Source organism: Caretta caretta, chromosome 10 (assembly GCF_965140235.1).
Source record: "Caretta caretta isolate rCarCar2 chromosome 10, rCarCar1.hap1, whole genome shotgun sequence".
In the NCBI taxonomy this organism is placed as follows: domain Eukaryota; kingdom Metazoa; phylum Chordata; order Testudines; family Cheloniidae; genus Caretta; species Caretta caretta.
Window position 1 is genome coordinate 31,009,590 of NC_134215.1, and position 21,180 is coordinate 31,030,769.

General features: G+C 48.8%; 2 protein-coding genes across 6 annotated transcripts; one reads left to right on the forward strand and one right to left on the reverse strand.

Annotated features, from left to right (window-relative positions):
• Window positions 1-1,320: 1,320 nt before the first annotated feature.
• On the reverse strand, window positions 1,321-8,596 carry LOC125643513 (uncharacterized). 5 transcript variants are annotated; one of them, XM_048866235.2, is made up of 6 exons: window positions 8,500-8,596; window positions 7,148-7,311; window positions 6,904-7,012; window positions 4,614-4,773; window positions 3,632-3,784; window positions 1,321-1,834 (listed from the first exon to the last, which is right to left on the reverse strand). In XM_048866235.2, exons 2-6 carry the CDS (start codon window positions 7,273-7,275, stop codon window positions 1,665-1,667), a joined length of 720 nt encoding a protein of 239 aa, XP_048722192.2. In that variant the 5' UTR covers window positions 7,276-7,311; window positions 8,500-8,596; the 3' UTR covers window positions 1,321-1,664. The 5 variants fall into 5 exon arrangements, with proteins under 5 accessions (XP_048722192.2, XP_048722193.2, XP_048722194.2 ...); XM_048866236.2 differs by having other exon boundaries at window positions 8,463-8,506; XM_048866237.2 differs by lacking the exon at window positions 8,500-8,596 and adding an exon at window positions 7,436-7,692.
• A 72-nt stretch (window positions 8,597-8,668) lies between these two features.
• On the forward strand, window positions 8,669-19,623 carry STUB1 (STIP1 homology and U-box containing protein 1). Its single transcript, XM_048866227.2, has 7 exons — window positions 8,669-8,899; window positions 12,320-12,518; window positions 13,281-13,446; window positions 14,850-14,940; window positions 16,153-16,209; window positions 16,909-17,025; window positions 18,493-19,623. Exons 1-7 carry the CDS (start codon window positions 8,669-8,671, stop codon window positions 18,616-18,618), a joined length of 987 nt encoding a protein of 328 aa, XP_048722184.1. The 3' UTR covers window positions 18,619-19,623.
• Window positions 19,624-21,180: the final 1,557 nt, after the last annotated feature.

A 21,180-nucleotide genomic window follows, 5' to 3' on the forward strand; every position in this document is an offset into this window, starting at 1 on the left:
CTATTCCTACCTACATGCCTCCAGCTTTCATCCAGAACACACCACACGATCCATTGTCTACAGCCAAGCTCTACGATACAACCGCATTTGCTCCAACCCCTCAGACAGAGACAAACACCCACAAGATCTCTATCAAGCATTCTTACAACTACAATACCCACCTGCTGAAGTGAAGAAACAGATTGACGGAGCCAGAACAGTACCCAGAAGTCACCTACTACAGGACAGGCCCAACAAAGAAAATAACAGAACGCCACGAGCCATCACTTTCAGCCCCCAACTAAAACCTCTCCAACGCATCATCAAGGATCTACAACCTATCTTGAAGGACGACCCATCACTCTCACAGATCTTGGGAGACAGGCCAGTCCTTGCTTACAGACAGCCCCCCAACCTGAAGCAAATACTCACCAGCAACCACACAACAGAACCACTAACCCAGGAACCTATCCTTGCAACAAAGCCCGTTGCCGCTATGTCCACAGATCTATTCAGGGGACACCATCATAGGGCCTAATCACATCAGCCACACGATCAGAGGCTCGTTCACCTGCACATCTACCAATGTGATATATGCCATCACGTGCCAGCAATGCCCCTCTGCCATGTACATTGGCCAAACTGGACAGTCCCTACGTAAAAGAATAAATAGACACAAAACAGATGTCAAGAATTATAACATTCAAAAACCAGATGGCGAACACTTCAATCTCTCTGGTCGCTCGATTTACAGACCTAAAAGTGGCAATACTTCAACAAAAAAAACTTCAAAAACAGACTCCAGCGAGAGACTGCTGAATTGGAATTAATTGGCAAACTGGAGACAATTAACTTAGGCTTGAATAGAGACTGGGAGTGGATGTGTCATTACACAAAGTAAAACAATTTCCCCATGTTTATTCCACCCCCCCAGCCCCCACTGTTCCTCAGACATTCTTGTCAACTGCTGGAAATGGCCCACCTTGATTATCACTACAAAAGGTTTCTTCCCCCCCCCCCCCCTTGCTGGTAATAGCTCACCTTAAGTGATCACTCTCCTTACAGTGTGTATTGTAACACCCATTGTTTCATGTTCTCTATGTATATAAATCTCCCCACTGTATTTTCCACTGAATACATCCGATGAAGTGAGCTGTAGCTCACGAAAGCTTATGCTCCAATAAATTTGTTAGTCTCTAAGGTGCCACAAGTACTCCTTTTCTTTTTGCGAATACAGACTAACACGGCTGCTACTCTGAAAAGAGAGATACAGTGTGAGAGGGCACTTCCTGTTGGCACCTCATTATCCTATTGGAAACCAAGCAAACACCAACTATGTGGTACTATGAAAACCATCAAAAGTTTATTAAGGAATTATTGTAAAAATCAGTGCACACACCAAGCAGAGAGCTGGAGGAGTTAGGGTCTCAGAAATATAACCTACAGGATAGGGCTCTGTTTGAAAGATCAGCTTTGGCTTGAAATGGGGAGTGATTCAAACAGAAGAGCTTCCCTTTATTTCTTCCCACACCCGATCAATTTGACCCATTCCCTGAATGACCCCAGAAAAAGGGCAATATTTGGATTACCAGGAAGTCCTGCTTTGGCATTTAGTTGAACTGTGCATTGGATAACAGGCAGCAAACACTGAGTGACGCTTGTTAGGTTCCTGGCTGATAATGTTTTCACCTGGTTTTCCCTTTCTTTGTGGGTCTCACATCCTCATCTGCCTCATCAGCTGCCTTCTCTCCTAAGCTGAGAGTCTGCAGCAGTGAAGGACACAATTTCTGTGCCACGGCCCAGGCCCAGAGACACATCTCCACACGATGAGGAGTCCATGCTTTCTCTGTATCCACTAGAAAAGATCAGAAGGGAGCAATTAAACTCTGCAACAGTAGAGGAACCAGATGTAGATTGATTCCTACCCTGTCTCCCCCATCTCCCAAATGAATTTTTGGTAAGATATGTGGCCCAGTAAGTGAAAGGCTGATAGTACAGATTAGAATGAGAGACTTCCCTCACACTGCTCTGCCAATGCACGTTGATCCAGATCTGCAGCATCTCTCCTGAGCTGCCACCCAACTTTGGCAATACCTCACTCCGGCCCTGCAAACATCCCTCCTGCTATTCCAGTTCTGAGCCTCTTCTGAGTGGAGAATGTCAGTCATACCAGACTGGGAGGGAGGGAAAGATCAAAAGCTGCTGCTGTTTCACTGATGTGCATGTGGGCTGGGGCAGGAGAGCATCTCCGCAATCCTGGCCTACAATCGCCCTACTGCTGCTATGGTTATATAGTACAGCAGGGCAGGAAAACTTAGTGGACAAAATCATTGCCACAATGAAACCTTTGGAAATCCAGAAGGAAGACACAGTGCAGGGGAGGGAGACGGAGCTGGCCACAACGTCAAGCAAAAATTGAAGGGAGAATGAAAAGGCAATGCAAATTCATGGTGGGCACAGAAGGCTAGGAAAGGTTAATAAGGGAAATCTTGCAGAGCAGCTGTTTCAATACAAAAACAATGAGGAGTCCTTGTGGCGCCTTAGAGACGAACATTTATTTGGGCATAAGCTTTCCTGGGCTCGAACCCCCTTCCTCGGATGCACGGAGTGAAAATACAGGAGCAGGTATAAATACATGAAAGGATGGGGGGTTGCTTTACCAAGTGTGAGGTCAGTCTAACGAGATAAATCAATTAACAGCAGGGCACCAAGGGAGGAAAAAAAACTTTTGAAGTGGTAAGAGTGGCCCGTTACAGACAGTTGACAAGAAGGTGTGAGTAACGGGCCACTCTTACCACTTCAAAAGTTTTTTTTCCTCCCTTGGTGCCCTGCTGTTAATTGATTTATCTCGTTAGACTGACCTCACACTTGGTAAAGCAACCCCCCATCCTTTCATGTATTTATACCTGCTCCTGTATTTTCACTCCGTGCATCCGAGGAAGGGGGTTCGAGCCCAGGAAAGCTTATGCCCAAATAAATGTGTTAGTCTCTAAGGCGCCACAAGGACTCCTCGCTGTTCTTGCTGATACAGACTAACACGGCTACCACTCTGAAACCTGTTTCAATACAGGCTCTAATGAGAGAGGCTCTACAGTGACTGCAAGGTTCAGGTCTAAGAAACCAGGAAATTCTGTTTCCTGAATTTGACTACCAATTAATTTGCTTTTCAATTAATCACTTGAGGCAGAAACACCAGATATCAACAATGTTGTACTTACGGCAACTTTCAGGTGAGGATCTCAATGCACTGAGCAGAGGTGAGTAAATGTTACTTTCATTTTACAGATGGGGGAAGCTGAAGCACAGAAAAACTAGGGCCCAGATCCTCAAAGGTATTTAAGAGCTTAACTCCCATTGATGGGAGTTAAGTGCTTAAATACCTTTGAGGCTCCAGGCCTATGTGAATCAGCCAAGGTCATGCAATCAATGACAGAGACAAGAATAGAATCCAGGGTCCTGACTCCCAGTCATTTGTGCTAACAACTGTTTTCTTGTATCATAATGACAACCTTACTGTAAGCACTAAAGGGTTCGTTGCAATTCAAATAATTTCTGAAATTCAGACCATAAACCCTTAACTAAAGCAGAGAGATACAATCCTCCCTCCCCTACCCACTATGAGGTCTGTGGCAGTGACCCTACCTACCCTTACCTTGGTTTAGTTTCTTGACACAGAGCTGGATCTTGCCCAGGTAGAGGATATAGTGCTTGAGGGTATACTGAATTGGGGTGAGGCCAGGGATAGACTCCATTGCTTCATCTGCCATAAATGCCGCAGACTCTGGGGCTCCTGCAGCTAGAATTGCTAAGTGGGAAGAGCGTAAGGGTCTGAGCAGAGAAAAGGAAGGGGTTGGGGTTAGGAAGAGATGACATGGGGCAGCCTACGTGACAGTGATTGCCCAGTGTCTTGGAGAAACCTGCGGCTTCCCCCACCCTGTTCTGGTTCTCAAAACGCCTGGAATCAGACTCGGGATCCCACCTTCCAGGACACATCATGGAAACTGAACCCAAAAGTATGTGTCTGCACCTGTATTCCCAGCAGAGATGTGACTGAACCAAAACCCTGGGTGTTTGAACAGTCTTGAATTTGAGAGGAGAGGGGGACTGAAATAAGAATTACAATTTTCCAGTTTGAGCTAGTCTCTAATTCCCCCACATGTGAATGTGCCCCTGCTTTTTACACACACACACTCTCTCTCTCTCTCTCTCTGAGCCAGAGACCTAGCCACACCTTCATATGCAGGCGCCATCCCATGCAAGTCCAGATGCCTTTGATTGGCAGCTTCTGCCAGCCACAGCACTAAGCACATGCGAATGTCTTCTCTCTAAGAACTGGCCATTGGAAACAAGTTTGGCTACTTGCTGGATTGGGAAGAACTGAGACCAGGTTGCAGATGTAGGTGCTTCCCCTCTCCTTTCCCCAGCGCTCAGTTGTAGGGCCAATACTGTCTCCTATAAGTGTTTATCATCCAGGAAAGATAAGCATTTCAGATCCCACTCTAACTAGCACCATTTGGGTGGTGCTATTTCCACAGTGCTGTGGAAAACCTGAACAATCTTCCCATGTGTTAGCTAACGGTATAGCCAGGTCCTGGCCCTCTTGGATTTATCCCCTCCCTCCCACAACTCCTTACCCGAAGCTGTGGCTGGTCCCACAGCCTTTAGCTGGCTCAGCTCAGTGATGGCAGCTGCCACATCTGGAAGGAGCTGGAAAGCTTTCCTTGTACAGATCTCCACCGTTTCACTGGAGTTAGTGGCCACCAGCTGCTGCAGACGAGGACGAAACTTTCCCCGCTAGACGGGAGGAGAGAGTAGAGCATGGTAAGGACATCCCAACCTGAGGGGCTCAGCTTCTTTGCTCTACAAGTGAGTACAGCTCATTGCTACAGGAAAAAGTCTATACTTTATGGGCACCAGCAATTAAAAGTGGCCTTTATAATAAGAGATTCAATACTGTGGGGCCATGAGTTCCATTCCAACACATGGGAAAAGTATAATGAGTCCTTCCAGAGATATTTCTTTTTAGCAGAGGTTCCCAAGCTATGGTCTGTGGGCCACTAGTGATCCAGAGGCAGAGCCCTTCCTGGCATTCTCCAGGTTGAGATGTTTTGTGATTGGAGGGAAGACACCTCAGGTGGGGATCTTTATCCTCAAGCATGGTCCAGAAAATGAAAAAGCTGTGTGAGTATTTTAAAAGGAGAATGCCAAGTGAGCTGAGGCTCAGAACTGAGGCTCTGTTTGGGGGGAAAAGGTGTTTTTAAAACCCTAGGTGTGCACGATTTTATGAAACAAAAGACTTCTAGCAATATTTTGTTTTGCTGGAGGGTGGGATTTGAAGCTTCATCACCCACACTCTGAGCACATCACTCCCAACTCCTCACATCACTTCAGGGGCTTCATCTACTTTTCCTCTTTCCCAGTGTAGATAAAGCCTAAGCATGGGCTTCTCTGACCGCACCTTCAAGCCTCTGTCTTATTACAATGCCACTAGTTTCTTACCTTAGTTTCCACCATCTCCCCTCACTTTATCCCCTATGCTCCTCCTGCTCCTCTCTCCTAAATACTCCCTTTGACTTTTCCACCCTGTCCATTATACTTGGACTAACCACCCTCTTCCTGTGAGTCAACAGCCCATGATAATTTAATTTGATTATTATGCAGCAGGGATCCTACCTCCTTGTTTGTAAAGAATTGTGTACCATATTAATGTTTCATAAATAAGTGACTGAAGAATAATTCCCCTATTGTTGGGAAAGCCACACACAGCTCTGTTGTGCTTGTCAGAAGAAACTTACCAAGCTGTGTGAAATGCAAAAAGTTAAATTCAAGGTATGCTATTTGTTTAAAAATATTCCTGCTCTGATATTCTAAGGTATTATTAATGCAAACAGAGGATAAACTTTTAAATAAGGGGCCAAATCCTCAGCCTCAGAAGGTGAGGCGGCTGCTACCTGGCACAGTGGCTCTATGCCATCCCCATTATAGGATCCTATGTAGGGGTCATAGCCTGGGCACCTGCATGTGGCAGAAAAGCCATATGCCCCTGTGATCACTGACTGCTGGGAAAATCCCTTGGGGCTATGGCAGCTGACTGCAATTTACAGCAAGCCTGAGGCTTCTATAAGTTGTGTTGGGGGGCTACACTAACCCCTCAATTAAGGAGCCAGGAGCCACAAAGGTAGCATAAAGACACCATTGCTCCTCCCACAGTTGTGCATCAAGCATGGTTCAGACAGACCGGAGGATTTGGCTGGATTGTTTTCCTTGACTGCAGTACCTTAACAATATTAACAGAATTAAATAGATATTAACTATAGAGGCTTTAAGACTGGCAACATCAGCCTCTTATCACACGGGTTAAAAAAAAAAAAAAGTAAATATAACCAGCAGAGTTCCAAACCACCAGCAATTGAAAATGTTATAGACCCCAAGGCTCTGAGCCCATGCCTACACTAGAGAGTTTACAGCAGCACCGATGCAGCTGCCCCACTGTAAGATCTCTAATATAGTCACTCTATGAATCGTGAGTCTAATTACCCCAAACCCTGCAAGTAGCAGTAGCAGCCTTCTCACTGACACCGCGCTTTCCACACTGATGCTTAAATTGGCATAAATTATGTTGTTCAAGGGGATGGCTAATTCACACACTTGAGCAACATAATTTATGTCGACTTAAGCTGTAATGTAGCCTTAGACCTTCCCTGCCACTATACACACACTTTGATTATATGGCTGAGCTGTTACATGTAGCAATTCATCTGGGGAAATCTACTTACAGCAAGTTTCCATTCCATCAGTTTCACCACTTCACCCTGTGTCAGATATTTTTCTTTCCTTCCTGCAATAGCACCTGGCAGCTCCTCCTGATACCTGAAACAAAGTCCCATTGGCAGACAAGGAGTCAAAATATATTCTTGAACCTACCTGTTCATGCAGCTGGAGTTGCAGCTCGTACTGAGTGGGCACTGCTGTGAGGAAGCTCATACTATTGAAGACCCAGCTGCTACTAAGAACAGTTGGCAGGGATTTCACACTGAAAGACAGTGGACAGGACAGCTACAATGGACAGGACTCATAGCTGTATGCCTCCTCAACAGGTGACAAGGTGGTGTTCCTTGACAGACCAGTGCTTCAGAAAAGAAACCATTTTAAATGCTAGAGGGTTTACCATTTATCCAGCTCAGAAAGGTTTTTCTTCTTGCCTCCTTTGGCTTTGAGTACATCCCAGTAGACATCAAACACTGTCCTCCAGTAGCTGGGGTCTTCACAACCATACAGCTCTCCACTTAATGGCATGTTTCAGGGTTCCAGGACACTGAGGACAAAGAACATCTAAAAGAGGAGGACAAACAGACCTGATGCTGGTGGAACTACAGAGCAGCGACCTTGTGGGGAGAAAATGCTGATACTTAACTCCCCTCCCTGCAAACCCCAAACCCTTCCTTGCATCATTCACCTTCTACTTGCCCTGTCAGCATTCTCTCTTCTCTCTCTACCCCCAGTCCTTCACCCCACCCTGTTCTCCAGCAGGCCTCTCTACCTCTTAGCACCTTTGGTCCTTATGGCCCCCCTCAAGGCGCTGCCTCTAAGCCTGGCTATCCCTGCACCCCAGAAAGCTGCAGCTCTCCTTGCCCGACTAGCCCCTCGCTGCGCTGGTCTTTATTTCTGTGCAGCGCTCTGTGCCTGCTTTTACCACCCAGCCCCCTACTCCATCTCCCTGGCCCCCACTCCAACACCCTCAGCTTCCTGACCCTCCCAGGCCTCCTCCAAGCCCCCCATTCCAGCCCCCTGAACCCCCATAGACCCCTCAGCCCTGACCCTCCTAGCCCCACCCTTCAGCCCCCTAACCCCTACTCTATCTCCCACCCCATCCTCCTCAGCTCCCTAACTCTCCCAGCCCTGACCTTCCCCCACTCCATCCTCCTGACCCTCCCAGCCCCTTCCTCCCACCCCTGCCTCCCTCAGCCCTAACTCTTCCTTCCTCCCTCAGCCCTGACCCTCCTAGCCCCACCCTTCAGCCCCCTGACCCCCACTCTATCTCCCCACCCCATCCTCAGCTCCCTAACTCTCTCAGCCCCCTCAGCCCTAACCTCCCCAAGTCATCCTCCTGATCCTCCCTCCCCCCATTATTCCCCTAACTCCCTCTCTCCCAGCCCCCAACTCCAGCCTCCTGACCCCCCTCAGCCCTGACCCCCATCCATCCTCCCTCCCCCCCATTATCCCCGTAGCTCCCTCCCTCCCGCCTCCCGACCCCCTCAGCCCTGACCCACCCCGTCCATCCTCCTGATCCTCCCACTCCTCCCTCCTCCCATTATCCCCGTAGCTCCCTCCCTCTCCCAGCCCCCCACTCCAGCCTCCTCCCACTCCTCCCTCCCCCCCCTATTATCCCCGTAGCTCCCTCCCTCCCCCAGCCCCCCACTCCAGCCTCCTGACCCCCCCCGTCCATCCTCCTGATCCTCCCACTACCCCCATCGCTCCCTCACTCTGCCTCCCCCAGCACCGACTCCGTCTCCCTCTCACCTCCCCGTCCCCGTCCCCGTCCCGCCAGGCCCGGCCCCGCCCCGCCCCGCCGGAAGTCCCGCTGGCTGCGGGCGGGGCGGAGGCGGGCTCGGGCAGGGCCGGCCGGGCTGTCGCAGTGCGAGGCCGCAGGGATCCGGCCGGGCCCCGCAGGGGAGCGCTGGGCTGCGGCATGAAGGGGAAGGAGGAGAAGGAGAGCGGCGGCCTGGGGCTGGGGGGCGGCCCCGGCGGTGGGGGGCCGTGCGGGGGGCCCCGCGGCAGCGCGGCGGCCGGGCTCGGGGGCGGCCCGGGCGGGGGCAGCCCCGAGAAGAGCCACAGCGCCCAGGAGCACAAGGAGCAGGGCAACCGGCTCTTCGTCAGCCGCAAGTACCCCGAGGCGGCCGCCTGCTACGGCCGGGCCATCGTGAGTGCGGGCTGGGGGGCCTGGGGGCCTGACGTGGGCTGGAGGGACGGGGGAGCCGTGCGGCCTACAGGACCAAGCTGAGGCCTAGGTGGGGGCCTGGGGGGAGGGGGAATACTGCGAATTAGCTGTTACAGCCTGGCTGGGGGGGATGTGGGGAGCTGGGGAGGAGGGGCCGGAACCCAATGAGGGGTAGGGGGGCCGAGCCGTGCCGTCTGGGGGGGAGGGGCTGGCACCCACTGCGGGGGGCCGAGCCGAGCCGAGCCGTGCCGTCTGGGGGGGAGGGGCTGGCACCCACTGCGGGGGGCCGAGCCGAGCCGTGCCGTCTGGGGGGGAGGGGCTGGCACCCACTGCGGGGGGCCGAGCCGAACTGTCTGGGGGAGGTAGAGCTGAGCTGTGTAGGGTGAGGGCCAGTTCACGCATTGGGGCTGAGCTGTTTGAGGCAGAGGCCAGTATCCCTTGTGTGTCCCTGGAAAGGCGGTACTGCAGGACTCAGTTCCTGCTTGAAAACACACGGGTGCACACACCCCACCCCACACTGCTTGGGAAGAATCTAGGCTAAGGTCCCTGCTTCTTTGGAGGCCTAGTCCCTCCTTCAGTGCAGTGTTGGTAACAAGAGCCCCTTGGGAACAGGAGGCCTGGAAAAACGTTTCACACTCAGGTGTACACACCCTATGGATTTAGGCCCAGACAATGTTTTTAGCATTCCAGTTATTGCTTTGCTTGGGATGCTGATCTTGGCTGGTCAGACTTGGGATATCAATCTTTTACAAAAAGGTGAGTTGAGACTTGTTAGTGGCAATGGCAGTAAACAGGTTTCAGAGTAGCAGCCGTGTTAGTCTGTATCCGCAAAAAGAAAAGGAGTACTTGTGGCACCTTAGAGACTAACAAATTTATTTGAGCATAAGCTTTTGTGAGCTATAGCTCGATGAAGTGAGCCGAAGCACACGAAAGCTTATGCTCAAATAAATTTGTTAGTCTCTAAGGTGCCACAAGTACTCCTTTTCTTTTAATGGCAGTAAAGGCAAACAGCTGGGGATGTTGGAATTTATGATGCTGAAAGGGTTTGGACAGGACACTGTTTATCTCCTAGTCTCTCTACAAAGTACTATATGGGACCTTTAGCCCTGTAATTGAAGTATTTATTGATAGGGCCTTAGTTTCTACTTCAGTATCCACTGGTTATGGGCAGGAAGGATCTTAGTTTAAAATATCGTCCAAAGGACCCATTCTATATAATGCTGCACTGCAGTGCTTGTGAGCTCTGTCTAGTGCAGCACTTGAACCTTTGATGTGGTCCAGATTCCAGGTTTACTATCAGAACCATAATCTAGAGCTCATACTGACATGGCTCTTGGGGATTTGTGTTCCTAAGCATATGTCTTGGGAATAAAACTCTTTGCTTGTATCATGCCTGTCACAAGGGGATTTTTTCTCTCTCTGACTCTGCAGACTGAGATGCACAGTTTGAGATTGAAGGAAATTTCTTTAAACACTCTTCGCTGCTAATGTTAGGAGATTACTGATGGGGATGCTTTTCTCCTAGGTCTGGAATAGTCTCTGTGCCCCGCCTGGTATTTAGCTGAGTCTAGTATTTCCTCTGTTTCATTAGGAACATAGCATTACAAAAGCCAGTTTGTGTAGTCTGTCTATTCTGTGTTTACTCACACACCCTCAACAAATCGCCTCTGCTCTGTGTTGTCTAATCTGATATTCTATGATTAATACACTTCTTGATTTGGGTGACTGTCACCATCTAGCATGTCTCAATGTAGCATTCATGGTTTTCCTAGTTTGCCTATCCTGGTACTGCTCTTTAAGTGTGTTTTCGTGTATCAACCTGCCTGCTGGTTCATGGTAACTGCTAAAGCTTGTTAGTTGGGTCCATGATGATGAACTTGTAAACAACATACAAAACATTCCTTTGAGAAATAAATGATGGGCCAAGATTATACAGCTTTAGACTCTTCATTGTTGTCTCCTGTTTAGAAAGACAGGAGTGATAACTTAGCTCTAAGGACATGCTGGTTAACATCACTTGTATCCATTTACTGAACAAGTTGTGGTCTGAGAGCTAGAGCCTTTTGTCTTTGGAGACTTGGGTTCAAATTTTCTTGAGTCACTCACAAGTGAAAATGTGTATTGGTCTCTTCAGAGTCCTCTGTGGATCTTAGTCCACATCATCAAATCACTGCAGAGTGGAGAAATCCAAAACTTGAGTAGCTAGGAGAGGGTACGGGTCGGGATTGAGATACATCAATGGAGCTGTGCCAGAGTTCCCAGGACTAGAATAGCCGGTGCTGCAGGTCAGGACTGTAGTGCATTGGCAGAGTAAGTGGAGGTCCAGAGCTAGAATACCAAGGGTCTCGTGTTAAGGAATGTGGTGAACTGGGAGGAGGTTAGGCAGGACTGGAACTGTCCAGGGTGTAGCAGATCAAGAAGTGCACTGGTGTTTGTTATTTGGAGGCCCAGGGTTTGGGATAGCAGAGGCTGCATTAGGTCAGGATTGTATTGCACTGGCAGAGCTCTGCAGGGGAAGCATGCACAGTTCCTGCCTGACTGGCTCTAGCAAAATATTTATGTAATTTAAAATAATTCAGGTCAAGGATCAGGTCTCTCCCACAAAGCAAACCTCTGGATCCAACTATACTTTGCAGGATTTCTGAGCAAAACTATCCTATCTCACCTTGTCTACTGGATAATGAGGAGTCTGTGGAGCATCTCAGTGGTGTATCTTTTCTCTGGCCCAGTGAAGGAAAGGCACACTCCTGCCTGGTGGGCCTTGTCAAGGCTTAAATGAGAGAGAAAAGCAGAATTCTGCATTTGCACTTCTGGAAACATGAGGCAGGATTCAGTAGCCTGCCCAGATAGAAAGCTTTTAATGCTAATTTCCATCCTAGTACCTAAATTGTGGCTCCATATTGTAAAGGGTAATGTGCAGTAGGCCAAGCAGGTTAAATACTAGAGCACAGCAGTCCAGAGCTTGCATGCTTCGGCACTGCTTGTGACTGTTAGTATTACGTTGAGCAAACAACCTGAACAGTGAGGACCAATCCAGTAATATTTAGATTTCACAGATACTAAGAGCAGGAAAAAGACTTGAATCCTTCTGTCCCTTCCCATCCATGTGCAGTTATGAAAGTCTCATATGCTTTGTAAAAAGAAAAGGAGTACTTGTGGCACCTTAGAGACTAACCAATTTATTTGAGCATGAGCTTTCGTGAGCTACAGCTCACTTCATCGGATGCATACCGTGGAAACTGCACGAAAGCTCATGCTCAAATAAATTGGTTAGTCTCTAAGGTGCCACAAGTACTCCTTTTCTTTTTGCGAATACAGACTAACACGGCTGTTACTCTGAAACCTGTCATATGCTTTGTGTTATCCTTGGCAGACCTTTAATGTGTCTGACTTTTCTTCCAGAACCGGAACCCCTTAGTGGCAGTATACTACACCAACCGAGCCTTGTGTTACCTGAAGATGCAGCAACATGAGAAGGCCCTGGCAGATTGTAAGCATGCCCTGGAACTAGACAGCCAGTCAGTGAAGGCCCATTTCTTTCTGGGGCAGTGCCAGATGGAGATGGAGAACTATGATGAGGCCATCGCTAACTTGCAGAGAGGTGAGCAGTGTCTTCCTATTAAATGTTCAGACCTGGAACAAGCTGTCACCAACCTATAGAGGTGGCCAGGACCTCCAATATTAACAGGATACCAGGGCCTATCTTGGGCTGTTGCTAACATACAGAGAATTGAGCGATACAAAACATTCACCGTGACGAGGGCCATGGCTGCAGAGAAGTGAATGGGCCTCTCTTACAAAACAGACACCAGTATATGGCACAAGTCACAATTTGTCGAAATACAAAATATGATTTTAAGCTAGAAAAGACTGGTGTTTAGTTCTGTATAGTCACTTCAGACTGCCAATATCCAATTCCTCTCAGTTTAAATGCCACTCCCTGTATCTTGGTTCTGCACTTGACAACAGGCTGATATTTGATTGGGGACGAAGCCCTAAACAGGAGTCAGTTTCTTCTTAAACTGTGTAGAAATCAGTGATTTGATCAGCTTCTATATGGAGATGGTCCAATGGAGTCCAAGTCATTGTGTGCAGCTCTTGGCCCAAGGATTTATTCCCCATTTGCTGCTTTGTACTGAGGGAGTGATGTAGCACTCAAAGGCACAGGTGTTGTCTCTCACTGTTCCCTCCTTCAGGGAGAGGGGCAAAACCAGACTTACCTGGCTAAAGCAAAGGAGGTGGGAGCCATAATCCACTGTCCCAAATCCCACCTCTTATTAGATATACCTACTAACTAGATTTAGCAAAGCATCGGCTTCTTCCACCCTGCCCCCAACCTTGAGAGCACTTCTTGTCTCCCCAGCCTATAACCTAGCCAAGGAACAGCGACTGAATTTTGGGGATGATATTCCAAGTGCATTGCGGATTGCCAAGAAGAAGCGCTGGAACAACATTGAAGAGAAAAGGATCAACCAGGAAAATGAGTTGCACTCCTATCTAACCAAACTCATCATGGCTGAGAAGGAGAGGTAATGCAGATAGAAATCTCTGAGCTTTTCTACACTTGGCATTAGTCCACACTAGTGGGGTGTGAATTCTAGTGCACACTAGGGAGTCACACTAACTGACCTGTGTGAACCCTACTAGTGTCCACTAAAGTTCCTTAGTGCACCTTAGTCATAGAACCACAGAAAAGTAGGATGGGAAGGGACTTTGAGACATCATCAAATCCAGCCCCCTGCCCTGAAGCAGGACCAGGTAAACCTAGTTCATCCCTGACAGGTGTTAGCTAACCTGTTCTTAAAAACCTCCAATAATGGAGATTCTACAACCTCCCTTGGAAGCCTATTTCAGTGCTTAACTACTCTTATAGTTAGGTTAGATATTAGGAAAAACTTTCTAAGTCTCCCTTGCTACCTATTAAGCTCATTACTACTTGTCCTACATCCAGTGGATGCAAAGAACAATTGATCACAGTTCTCTTTGTAACCGTCCTTAGCAGATTTGAAGACTGTTATCAAAGCCTCCCTCACTCAAGTCACTTTTCTCAAGACTAAACATGCCCAGTTTTTTCAGCCTTTCCTCATAGGTCAGGTTTTCTAAACCTTTTACCAGTTTTGTTGCTCTCAAATTTGTCCATTTCAAACAATACTACGTTAATGTGCAGTAGGGCGGTTCTAGTGTGTGCTAGCAGGACCCACATGGATCCGTCACTGCATGACACTCCAGTGTGCACTGGGATTTACACCCGTCTACACTGGATTAATGCACAGGGTAGACAAGCCCTCTCCGCAGCCTGGAGGGATGAGGGGAATCTTGAAGACCACTAGAGCTGTGTAAGCAGAAGGGAGGGACCGTGTCCCAGACAACACTGGTCTCAGGCAGGGAAGGGCAGAATCCCACAGGATGACCCTCCCATGTGCGAAGGGAGGAGGGGAAAACATAAGCTTTTGTAAACATTTCCCAGTACCCTGAAATTGGTGACAGGATACTGGCCTTCTACCAGAGCTTACCCTGGCACTTAGAAGGCACTGCCCTAAGGAAGCTCACACTATTGAAATGGTGGAGAGTCCCTGCTTATCTGGCTTTCTGGGAAAGCCAGAGTCCTTGCACTAAGAAGGTGAAGAAAGGGAAATTAAGAGCGTGTTCATTCAGAGCTGAACATTCCTTCTCCTCCATTGTGGCATTTCAAGTTCCTTTGCTGATCATTTGCTCTGGACTGTAATCATAGAAATGTAGGGCTGGAAAGGACCTTGAGAGGTCAAGTCCAGCCCCCTGTGCTGAAGCAGGACTAAGTAAATCTAGACTATCCCAGCAGGTGTTTGTTCGTATAAACCTCCACTGACAGGGATTCCACAACCTCCCTAGATAACTTGTTCCAGTGCTTAACTATCCGTATAGTTAGAAAGTTATCCCCCTGGTTCTTCCCTAGAGAGCTGGATGAATACCGAAGGACACAACAAGAGGAGAACGTGGATGAGAGCCGGAGCCGTGCCCAACTGGCTAACGTTGAAGCCAAACATGTGAGGCAACCTCATGAATCCATCCCCTCAGTGTGGATTTGGGCCTCCTGGGTAGTGTTGGGCATGTGTCCCGACTTGGTGTGAGCAGCAAGCCCAAGGGGATGTTCTTCTCCAGGGCCACCACGCCACAGCTCCTGCTTGTGGAGCAGATCTGCGGGGTATGAACACAGTCCAGCTGGGGTTCTTTCCCAGCACAGAAGATGGTAGTCCTGTGTGAGCTGTGGAGGATAACAGTGCTGCTTTGGGTTCATTGCAGTTGAGTAGGGATCAGGCACCAAGGAAGAGCATCACTGAGGGAATAGTTGTTGGAATAGACCATAGTAGAATCTTTGTGGGGATTCTGGAGCATCCTATTAGAGTACGACTAGAGGGGACATGCCTGTAGCAATTTCCTGACTTTCAGGGGTGCTGTGATGAGTCAGAAGAATACGTGGGGTGGCCGTGGGGGATGATGGAGGGGTTTTGTGTGAGCAGAGTGCATACTGTTCCTGGTGCTCTTACTGCCCTGCAGTAGGTGTTAAAGATGAGTTGAATGTTGTTGCTTTTACCGTCTAAATTCTGTGCCCAACCCACAAACAGTTGCTGCGCATTAAGTGGACAGTGGGCTTTTTGTATGCCCACTTTACAGCCATGAAGATCTTTATTCCTGTGCCCATGTTCTTCTGGCAAAATCAGACTGACTCTTTTTGGAAGCTGTCAGCACTGCTGCTTTATCAACCACATGAGCCACTACTGATTGACATGCAAGACCGTTCCCATCCCCTCTGTTATGGCTGACACTGTTAACAACACATAGCCAGCCCCAGTTGTCTAGGTAGTGAGTCTGAGCGTTAAATCCAAGTCTCCTGTACAGCAGTGTAGAGCAGTAACTACTCAGCAGGTCGGAAGATGTGTTCCTGCCTGTATGTGACTGACACTCTGAAATCAGCAGATAGAGGCTGGCAAGGGGACACACCAAATCCTGTTCCTCAGGATCCTTGAGAGACCAAGATCCTTATCAACTTTTGCTGTGAGCCAGCCAGTTTGTTCTCTGTAAAAGTGGTTCTGCCAAGTGACTCCCGTGCTGTTGGGGTGGCTGAGGGAACAATTCCCCATCAATGGCTGCAGTGTTTGTGCCAAAGTCTCTGCAGCCTGAGAGACACTGAAGAGGCAACAAAGTCCTGCAGGGCCCTTTCCCCACCCCTCTCATTAAAGGGGTTATTTCTCTTTCAGGACAAGTACCTAGCAGATATGGATGAGCTGTTCTCTCAGGTGGATGAGAAGAGGAAGGTGAGGATGGGCTTAAATAGGTGTGGCAGCTGTGACCAGACAAGGAGTGCGCAGAGGGAGGGCATCAAACATGACTGATAAGGGTGCCAAAGATAAGGTGGCTTATCCCATCCTTCATGTTCTCCCCACCACCACCCTGCTGTTGGACTAATTTAAAACTCTCCTGAGTACCAGGTCTCTCTCAGATGAGAGCTGGACCAGAAGGCCAGATGCCACATGGGAGGGAACGGAGCCCCAGATTTGAGGATGAGCTTGGGACTCCAGCTGCAATGGCTGGTGGAGATGGGGCATTTCATAGCAGAAAAGGTTGTGAACTGTTCACTGTCAGTCAGGTGTTCTCCTGGATGTGGTAGCCCTGGAGAAGGCCAGGTATCTATCTGGATGGAATATAAACCATATAGTAGAAGCTTCAGCTGGTGGTGGATTTAATGGTTAGTTGGAGTGCAAATATGGCCTGTGTGTTTGTGGGAAGAGAGAGAGAGAGAAAACCAATGCCCCCTCATTCCCCAGCTGTGTTTTCTGATATGCAATGCAGGGATCTCCATCGTGTGCCTGACTTGGCAATGGAATCTGTGCTTCTTGCACCCATGCTGAGGTCCTGTCCCTGGGTCACCTGTTCATTGGTTTGCTGCATTAGACCGGAGATGGGCCTGTTGTATGATGGCTCCCTAATGCTGAACTTTTGTTCTCTCGAGTCAGAAGCGAGACATCCCTGATTACCTCTGTGGGAAGATCAGTTTTGAACTGATGCGAGAGCCCTGTATCACACCCAGTGGGATTACCTACGACAGGAAAGATATAGAAGAACATCTTCAGGTAATGGGAGAACCAGAGTGTTGGGCATCTGAGTGGGAGGGCAGGAGGAAAGGAAGAGTGTGGGTGCCCATGTGAGGGAGAGAAACCCAGGGCAATTTTTAGGAGATAGCAACTTAAAATCAAATCAGTCTCCAAACATGAGTTAATGTAGGTCCAGATGCTTCGCCTGCAGCTGAGGCCCCCTGGCTGATTGTGTAAGTTTGCACCCCCTTTGGGGGGTGAAAAACCCACCCAAAGATTGGAAACTGACTGTACTGGGGAAGGGCGACACAGACTAAACTCTCAGTGGTCAGGTGCTTCCCTGTGATGTTTCCTTCCTCCCGCATCCTAGAGCAGCTGCAGCCCTTGCAAGCACTGTGGTGTGTTAGTGGGCCCTGGCCCCTGGAAATCTACCTGGGGATAGGGGTGGGGCCTGCAGAAAAAGCAGTGGGGTTTCAGAGACCATCTAAATATTAAATACCGAAGTATCTTGTTTTAAAGCTTGAGCTCCATTCTGTCCCTTAGCCCATCTTTGTTTAGAGGACGGGGCATCAGTGAGAGGAGCCACACTTACGGAATTGAATGCTTCATCTTGTGAAGTTTTGCATGGGTTGAGTCCCAGTTACCTCAACCTGCCATTCCCTTGCATGGTGCCAGGGCAATGGAGAATGTCTGAAGTGTTGGAGCTACCAGGCCCCTGCTTTAATTGCGGGGCTGCTGGCTAGGCACTCTCAGCGAAGCTACATCCACTTTGGATCTCACCTCACGGCCAGGGTTTTCCAGCCCTGACTGAGCCAGTCTGGCCTCCCGGGCATGCTGTAAAGCCTCTGTTCTCTCAGGCTTTTTCGGGGGGGGGGGGGGGGGGAGAATGTGGTGAGAGGGCTTTAGTTTTGGAGGAATTCGGAGGAGTCTTATGTTTAGATGGGGGCCTTGAATACTAGTCACTGGATCTATTTATAACATAAGAACGGCCATGCTGGGTCATACCAAAGGTCCATCTAGCCCAGTGTCCTGTCTTCAGGAAGTGGCCAGTATAAAGATGGTCTGTGCACCCAGAGCAATGTTAAATTGCTAAGCTAAGTTACATCTCAGCTCTCTCCTTTGTGTGTGCTCTGTGCCATTGGATTGCCAGCCCGCTCCCAGTTGTGGGTGGTGGTTTTTTCTGAAACCCCCACAGCTGTGGTTATGACTGAAAAGATGTTTCTGCTAGGGTAAGTAACACACTAAAGTAAGAAGTGTCTTGTCTCTTCCCCTCCTGTCTCCAGTGTAGATTAAATTGTCCAGCTGTGGCATCCTGTCTGTGGGGAGCATCCCTCAGGTAGCAAGGGGGCACATGGGGCTAGCTATACCCGGGGAACCGAGACTGACTGAGTGGCTGGGAGGTCTCTGGCAGGCCTAGGGGATGCAGATGCAGCAACAGGGTAAGGGGCTGGTTACTCAGGTTTTTGCTCTATTTCCATCCTCCTTATGGTCTCTTTTCCCTTTCAGCGTGTTGGTCACTTTGACCCTGTGACCCGAAGTCCTTTGACCCAAGACCAGCTGATCCCAAACCTTGCTATGAAGGAGGTGATAGATGCATTCATATCAGAAAATGGCTGGGTAGAAGAGTACTGATGGCTGAGCAGGCACAGTTCTGTGGATCCTCACCGCAGCCCCAGCTATGGCAGCGCACTCTGCTATGGACTGCTCTCTGAGCATGCTGGGCTGGCCCCAAGCCTTACTCACTTTCAGTCTCTCTCTCTCTCCCTCCCCTCTTGGATGCCCAGAGATCCATTGGCAGTGCTGGACTAGAATGCATTATCATCTCATCTCCCAGAAACCACAGCTGGGCCAGACTGACTGAGCAGGGCCATGAAGGGTCCTTCCATCTCCTTGCTCACCTGGGCTCCTGGTAACTTCTCAACATAATAGACAGAAGCAAGATTGCCTTAGGCAGGCAGAGAGGGAGCGCCTGTCGAGGACCCAGCACTGGAGGCAACCCACAGAAGCACTTTTGGAAGAGCGGTGTTACTCTGTACTAGCCAGCATCACTGCTTTTCATACCCCACCTCAAACCTTCCTCCACAAAAACATCTGCCGACTCCCTTTCCCCACAGCACAAGCTCTGCTCCTGGGGAGATGTGGGAGCCGTGCCTACGGTGAGGAGCTGGCTCGGAAGGGCTCTCCTGCTGTCCATGCTGAACTGCATTCTCCACTCCCTCCCTCTGTACATAGTTTGTTTCTTTCTTCCTACATCTCCTGTCTGTCCAATGTAGTTCTCTTCGTGTTTTCCTGTAAATAGCCACTTGCTGGGGGAGGGAAATGAAATATATATTATACAGACGTTGACTGGTATGTGAGATTGTACTGGGAAACCACTGTCCTGTAGGATGGAAGCCGTGACCCATGGGAGGCCACTCTCCAGCCCCAGGGACAGTAGTTCCCTGCTAACCACTTGGATCAAAGTTCATATTTGTTTTAATTAAACCCTTAAAAAAAGAAAAAGAAAAACAGTCGGCCGAAAGCGTTTTGGTTGTTGAAAGTCTTGATGTCTGATTGGCCTGCAGACTGCCTGGCTTCATGAGTGCGCTCTCCAGAAGTTTGCCAGTGTTAATAAATATTTCAGCAATAAGTGTTAAATAGTCTGAATGTTTCATGACTGAAGGGATTTTTCCTTTGAAAAGGCTGGTGGAGGCTGGGCAGAGGCAGCCCCCAGTGGCACATGGGCGCAGAAGTGGAGGGCATGTGAATAGCACTTGCACAGAAGATGACATCTCTCTTAGTAAGGAGTGCAGGAAGGCTGCTCACATTAAGATGCAGCATGGCATGCTGGGCCTGTAGTCTCCAGAGGCTGTACCTCCATGTTAAAGATGAGGGTAGCTGCAATCTTCACATGCAAGGCAGCATGTGAATGTCTGCACATGGGGGATCTAAGTGTTCTTTTTGTTGTATGTTATCTATGCCATGTTGCATCAATTGCATCACATGGGCAGGCCTGTTCTCTAACAGGAAGCACTGTCTAGTTTTTGCTTTGTTGATTTCTAAACCTGTTCTGTTGCTGCTTGAAGTTCTGTCCCCTTCAGATCAGATTTTTCCTAGGGAGAACGCTGATATATATTTTGGAGAAGTTCAGGGTTTGGAGAAACCCTCTGGTGCATGATGCAATTACTGTGTTGATGTTTTGTGGGGTGTTTCCTCCCGTTTCTGTGGGTGCGAAGCTTCTCAGATTATAGCTGTGAGGGGGCAAAGTTGCTAGCATCAGTATCTTTGCTCTGTTGTGCAATCTCAAGGCCAGGAAGGGGCTTTCAGACTGATGCCAAGCAAAACCTGTTTGTTGGGTGGGTTATTACATATTGTAAGAGAAGAAATGCTTGTAGCTTCTTGTGCGTCCCTGGAGAAGGCAGTCAAGGTGTAGCCTCTGTCCCTCCCCACAAGGAAGGAGGAGGTGGCGGAACAGTGTTGCTGCCAGTTGGAGGAATCTCTAGCTGAACTCATTAGCCCACCTGGTCAGGTATTTGCCAGGATATTTATAGGGAGTTGGGGGAGGGAAAGGAAACTGGCCTTTATGAAGACTGGGGTCTAAGTCTCCTGCTCACTTAGCCACTGGCAAGCATATTAGACAGAGCTTTTGTTGCGGGAGGATATACATAGCAAGATACTTGAATATAACGATGTCTCAGCAGACCACTCGTCTAGCCAGTCTGCTGTCCTATTTTGAGTCAAGGTTTCCTCTGTTCCCCGGGTACCTTGCTGTTCTGTTGATCTCAGTTGGTGATCATTGTACTGTGTTGTGAAGTGGAAAGACTGGTGCCCTTTGTCATTTTATCCTGGTTAATGTAACTGTAGATTCTGTTTTTTCTTTTGAAGTGCCCAGTGATTTTTTTTCAGTCATACTAAGAGCTTTCTGGCTGATATCTGTGGCAAAGAGTTCTCCAGGTTAGTGACAGGCTGCAAAGGAGAGGATTGCCTGTTGTTGGTAAATGGGGTATCTTTTTAATTCCATCAAGTGTCCTTTCGTTCTTGCATCAGGCTCGGGGGAGAAGTCAGTACCTGCCTGGCTTTCTAGCCATGAATTATTCATGGAGTGCATCGGTAGCACTTTATGAACCAATTCATCCTTCTTGCCATCCTCTCTCGGCTAACTCCTCTCCAAACTCAAGAGCAATTACTGAGAGAGGAAGGGAAGCAGGTGCTTTG